Raw genomic sequence first — 6,000 nt, 5'->3', positions numbered from 1 at the left:
GTTCGATACAACATCTCCTCGGCTTTGTCCGGTAATTGGACACGGGCGGGTCGTGCTTCGGACATCGAAGCCCGACCATGGGCCGTTTTTGAAGGCGTAATAGCCGAGCAGTCACCGGACAATCGCTTTCGTCGATCTTGCATCCTCTTCAACCTCGATCAAATAACCTCAACTCATCCGTTTTCTGGATTCTCCCGGTCATTTCTATCATTTTGTTCATCGATCTACTGACCACCACCGCCCATGATCTTGGGCAGCGATCGCCAGCCCTTCTCATTGGGAAGCTTGACCTTGCCAAAGTCCTCATCAAGATCGAGGATCACTTTGAGGGCGTTGCGGCTGCGACCATATGGACTAGTGTCCAGGCTGCCCTTGACCGTTGACACGGCATCTGACACTCCTGTAGGAATCTTCTCCTTCTGAGTACCAGGCATGGGTAGAAGAGTCTGAAGAACTTCATATGCGGCAAGGGTGAAACCGAACTGAGGGGAAGATCGGAAGATACGCGCGGGACCACCCTTGAAGAAGGCAGTGAAGCCCTCCTCCTTCCAGATGGTCCTGGCGGCGTGTCGCAGACCGTTATATGTGGCCTCGCCCTTGCGGGCTTCGACCTGAAGTCGGGTCTTGATAACGTCGCAGGGTGTCGTCAAGTAGGCAGCGGGCATACCGGCGATGGCACCAGCAGTCAGCAACTGCAAAACACCCAGCTTGTTGGTCGGAGACTCGCCAAAGAAGTCCTTCTTGAGATGGCTATAGGTTGGGAAGTAGATGGCCGAGAAGGGAACGTCACGGAGCAGACAGGCCGAAGCACCCTTGTACAGTCCAACAAGACCCAGATTGCGTACGATCCACATGGCCGATCGCTTCGGTGTTCCTTCGACGGTCTTGGCGACCTCGCCCTGAACTTGGAGTCGAATCTTGACGATCTCGAGGGGGTTGGTGAAGACCTATGGTAGACTGGTTAGTAGCGCTTCTATCAAGGCTGAGATTATTTGGCAAACTTACAACTTGGCAGGCGCCAGCAGAACCACCAGAAATCATCTCAGACAAGACTGTAATGTTGCCGTTCTTATCAGTGAAGTACTTTCGGGCAAGATCGTTCACTGTCAGCTTGATGGCCTTCTCTGGAGCGACACCAACCAGCTGGGGTAGCACGCCCGAGTAGAGACCACGGAAACCTTCGTTACGAATGACCTTCTGGAAACAATCGATCGAGTTTTTGTAGAGGCGCTGACCCGGCTGGGCGCCTCGCTGGTTCTGCAGTCGCGTCTTCACCAGATCAATAGGATACACCATGAATGCACCAAAGGCACCGGCAACACTACCCAGAGCAAAGTTGTAACCCGAGGTCAGAACACCCATCAGGATCCCACCACCGGCAACCTTGGCTTTTGTGGCCTCGATGGCATCGTAAATGGGGTTGCGCCATGAAGGATCAAGGACCTTGGTGAAATCGGAGAGTCCCAGACGGCCAGAGGGCTCGTCGAGACCGGCAAAGTGGAAAAGGATGTCAGCTTCCATAGGCGTGAAGAGAGAGAAGCGTGTGAGCTTGGCAGCCTCGTTCAGGAACTCAGGACGAGTGATTTTGCCATCCTTGCTTTGGCCAATGGCACGGCGCAAGATGAGCTCAACGAGGTCCATCCCGCCAATGACGTTCTGGAAAGCGCGCACATTGGCGTATGAAATCTTGGAACCAATGGACAGGTTGACGAGAGTGTGTAGGTTGTCAAGAATGTGCTCAGACAGCTTGTGACGGGCAGTCTCGACAATGATGCGCTCAAACTCCTCACCACTGATGAAGCCGTCGCCGTCCTTGTCAAGCTGGTGGAAGGCCTGCCGAATGCGCTCGCCTTGGAGACCGCGCAGCATCTGGCAGAACTGAGGGTAGTCGAGAGGGTGACGATGCTTCTTGTCACCAATGTAAATCTTGGCCCAGTCGGAATCCCAGTCGAAGGTTAGGTTGTCGGGGCCCTTATTGAGCTCGTACAACGTGCGGAAATCGTCATACTTGACAGAGCCAGTGCGCTCAACGTCAAAGAGGCGGAAAGCAATCTGATACTCGGCATCGGGTTTGTTGAGGAGGTGCTCGAAAATACCCCAGTCTGCAAGACTCACTTTGCCCTTGCCATGGACATCCGCGACGCTGAACAGGATGGAGTATTGGTCACGAGAGATCTTGTGCTGTTTTGACAGTGGTCAGTAAGTTCTTGCGAGTATGCAAACTTGGCTACAGCTTGCTTGAAGCACGAGTGCGTGACTCACGTAATCCTCGCCTTCAGGCACAACAGCGTTGATAAACTCATCGGGTCCGAGGTACAGTTCGCCTGTCTCAGGGTCCTTGATAGCATGCTTGGTGAAGCGCGCCTTAGTGTGGGCAGCAAGCTGTTCAGGTTCATGTGTGCCGATGACGGCCTCCTTGACGGCCTCCTTGGCCACAGCAAGCTTGGACATTGTTATATCGTAGTCGATCGGAGGGGTAAAGAAGACTTCCGAAAATAAGGGATAAAGTTTATAGCAATTGGGTTGTCGCAAATAATCGAGCGATACTCAGCAGGTCACAAACTGAGGTTTCTGGGGCGACTCGGAGACGAATTGGTTTCGCAGTGTGTCCACTGACAAGTGGTCCGACAACGGCTGAAGACACCGAAATTCTCTGGAGCAACGCAAATAGCAGAAGCTAACAAGAAGAAAGAGGTGCAAAAGGATATGATTTCCCTCGAACGATCGAAGTCAGCGGCAGGGGAGAATGTCGGAGACGTATCGACGTAGCGAAAGGGAAGCGAAACGAAGAGAAGCAGAAGCTGAAGAGGAGAGCAAAATGCGTCAATTGGGGAATTTCGAGATGGAGCGAAAGATGAGATAAATTTGCTATTCACTGGACCAGGCCGGTGGTTGGTCCGGGCGGGGGGTGCACTGTAGCGGGTGTGTGTCCGTGTTTGCGCCTGCCACGAGGGGTGAGTTACTGGACTGTAAGTATCTTTGAGTATTGCACATGACTAGAAATACCTGTTATTTGTGTGTATTGTACCTTACTACTAAAGTAGCTTCCGTATTGCCAGCAGCTCCCTTCCATACCTCGAAAGTGCCCTAACTAACCGCTGTTGCACTTGCTTCTTCCACTGAAGCCCGGTTGGCAGCTGGAAGCGAACCTCTGTACGAAAAGGAAACAACGTGGGGCTTTGGTGGTCTGAAGTCCGGACCAGCGGACAGATATAGGGCGGAGCGCTGCAAGCGCGCTCTCTTTCTTTGTTCTTTTTAAGTTGAATAGCTTGCCTTACGATAGAGTATTTGGCAGTCGAATATCTAGGAATCTCCCTTCATATTGCCAAGTTCAAGAGCACGCTCCAATGGCACAAGAGCAACAGAGGTCACCAGCATCAGTCAAAGATCTCCAAGCAAGTTCGGTGATGACAGAACCCAGAAACTACTGCCCACTCAAGCAGTGGTACCTTGAGATACATCGTCTCTTCTACATGTGGGCGTGCACCTCTAATGGATCTAATCTGTGGACCCCTTCCCAGTTGGCGCATCCCGGGCACCTCCTGGACAAGGTATTTAACGAGCCTGGATATCAGTCAGTGCCTTGAGAGTTGAGCCTCAACAAGGGAATCATGATCAATTGCCAGACTTCTGAACATCTCAAACTTATACTATTATTAAGTATTGGGAATAGACATCTGATACAAAGCGTGTACAAAGGATTCCCATTGAATATACACTCTCTAGCAGAATGCCGTTTCTCTTCCGCAACACCGGGAAAGCTCCCTCCCCCGATCCCGGGGTGGCATATCGTTGTGGAGATGGACCCCAGGACTGACCCGCCTAACCGGAGTTCGGAGGAGCGCCAACTGCTTGATTCAGCAGTCAATGCTATTTTGTGATTTTAACGATCTTGAGCAGAAGACCTTCTCATGCTGTGGCTATATTGACAAAGTGAATGGACGGCAAGGCTATCATTTCTGGGTTTTGATCCAGTGGTTGAGTTTGGATCTAGAGCCCATACTTCGTTGCCGGAATGAATTCACTTTCCTCCTTTACGCTTCCGGGTCTCGCAGCCTTCTCTGACGTGCGAGGAGCAATCCCTTGTCTTTCACGAGAATGTTGAGAAAAACCCATATGTACCGTCGCGGTTCCGCTGGACCGTAGCGCAATCTATCATGCTGCAGGTAATGCAGATTCTTCGGTACGGAGGGAGTCATTAACGATGATCCCTGACAGTTGTCAACAGCTCCTAATACAAATTGTTGCTCACCTGTTCTCACCTTAAACATAATATCCTGTGCCCCAGACTCGGAGTCGCGGAGGGTTTGCCCGCGCTTGCGGCAGTGGACAATATCCATGTTTCCAGAAACCCTCCCTCAATTTCTTGGACGTCACATGGTGCCGATGGACTCTCTAGTGCGCAGCCTTGGGACCTGGTCATTTGAAGTGGAATCTTTCCTCGAGGATAGGTCACGAGCACAGCTCAATGCTATTCTTTGACCGAATTTGGGCAAGGTGAAACCCCGAAAGAAGCCATTTTCACCGTGATGTCTTTTATATTGTTTAACCCTCAGTTTCTCCATCAAGAGATCCATTGGAACCCTGCAGACCCCATTGCCAGTTTGCCATTACCTGTAAGGCTAAGCTTGCTCGCGCGCCTATCAGAACACTTGCCGTCACTTTCTCACCTTGACTTATCCGTGGGCTAGCGGGGAGTTGGCACAAAACAGTAGGTACTTGAGTATACTTCTCACGACTGTATTGCGGGAGTCCGAAATACCGGAAATTCCCGGTCAGCACAGAGCAATTTTCCCCTGGGCTCTACCGCGACTAGTCCAATGTCCATCCCTTGTTCTGGTCTTGTTAGTGGGCGCTCGTACCCATTAGCCAAGGAGAATACTCCGTGGGGAAAAGTCGGGGTTTTGAAGAAGGTCGGGGTAAGCTCGCTCTTAATATATGCCCCTCGATGTGATCAAAGTTAACGACAGATTTGGTGATTTTTTTTTAGTCCTGGATAGATCTCCCATCATCATGCAACTAATATAGATGCCAAGCCATATGATATGAACATATCTTGTCTGATTTAGGCGACACCTGCAAGATGCACATGCACAACAGATGCAAAAAGCAACATTTTTCTATCTCAATATTTACCCAAGACAATCGGCAAGTGAGAGCCATACGTTCTAGTTGAGAAAGCCCGCCATACTAACTACTATATATGAGAGTCTACATCTTGGTTAGAGAACGCTTCAACATGATAAAACCATGTCCCAGACCAGGGCTGAGGCGGCATATGCAAAATGCCGCTAGTCGTGTATATCAACGGCACAAAAGGAACATCAGGTGACAATGTTGAAACAAGAGAATTGAGGATTAGATACCATACACGCGTCCAGAGCCTCTACTAGTCTATATGCTACTGTAAATGCAAACTAGGAGCCTATGGGATTGCTGGCGATGGTGGCAGTAGTGATGATGGCTGGTGGCTGACATTATCTCCATCCCACTTGCTCTGGTCTATGGTCGACTCCTTTCTGCTTGAAGTCGCAAGCTCCCCTACACTCAGAAGCCCAGCCTCCCCCAAGGGTCCCTGAAGAATCCTCCATACGCCTTTGTCCCTAGTACGTGGTCCATATCCCACTTGCAATTACATATATGCCGTCGCATGTATGTAAGTTGGTGGTGGGGGACCGTTCCCGCAACGCCGAATTCCGAAGAAGTATTAAACCAGCCAAATAGGCAATAAAAAGATGATATAATCGCAGTCGCACAATCGTGATATTCGTAACAGTCATCCAGAGTCGTTATACAGTATTTGTACCTTTCCCCTCCACTCCTTTCCTCTCCTTACCAGCTCGAGAGTCTGGGGTTGAGGTGAGGCGAATGATGGGGAAGAGGAGTCCAGGTGGGTAGCATGTGGGGAGTGTCGCTGCTCACATTAAATTGTTGCATCGTGCCCAACCCCGGCCAGGTATTAGTAAAGGGTTCATGTCAAAAAGAACCACCATCTTTGAG

At 50.6% G+C, this 6,000-nt stretch overlaps 1 protein-coding gene across 1 annotated transcript; it reads right to left on the bottom strand.

The window, feature by feature from the left end:
- Positions 1-224: 224 nt before the first annotated feature.
- On the bottom strand, positions 225-2,451 carry BKA55DRAFT_500793 (mitochondrial carrier domain-containing protein; the record flags this gene model as incomplete). Its single annotated transcript, XM_046186771.1, has 3 exons — positions 225-947; positions 1,006-2,181; positions 2,263-2,451. The coding sequence occupies 3 exons, from the start codon at positions 2,449-2,451 to the stop codon at positions 225-227; spliced, it is 2,088 nt and encodes a 695-aa protein (XP_046054766.1).
- Positions 2,452-6,000: the final 3,549 nt, after the last annotated feature.

This window comes from Fusarium redolens (genome assembly GCF_020744475.1).
Source record: "Fusarium redolens strain MPI-CAGE-AT-0023 chromosome Unknown BKA55scaffold_2, whole genome shotgun sequence".
Taxonomy (NCBI): Eukaryota; Fungi; Ascomycota; class Sordariomycetes; order Hypocreales; family Nectriaceae; genus Fusarium; species Fusarium redolens.
This window is presented reverse-complemented; position numbering and strand designations above follow the sequence as displayed.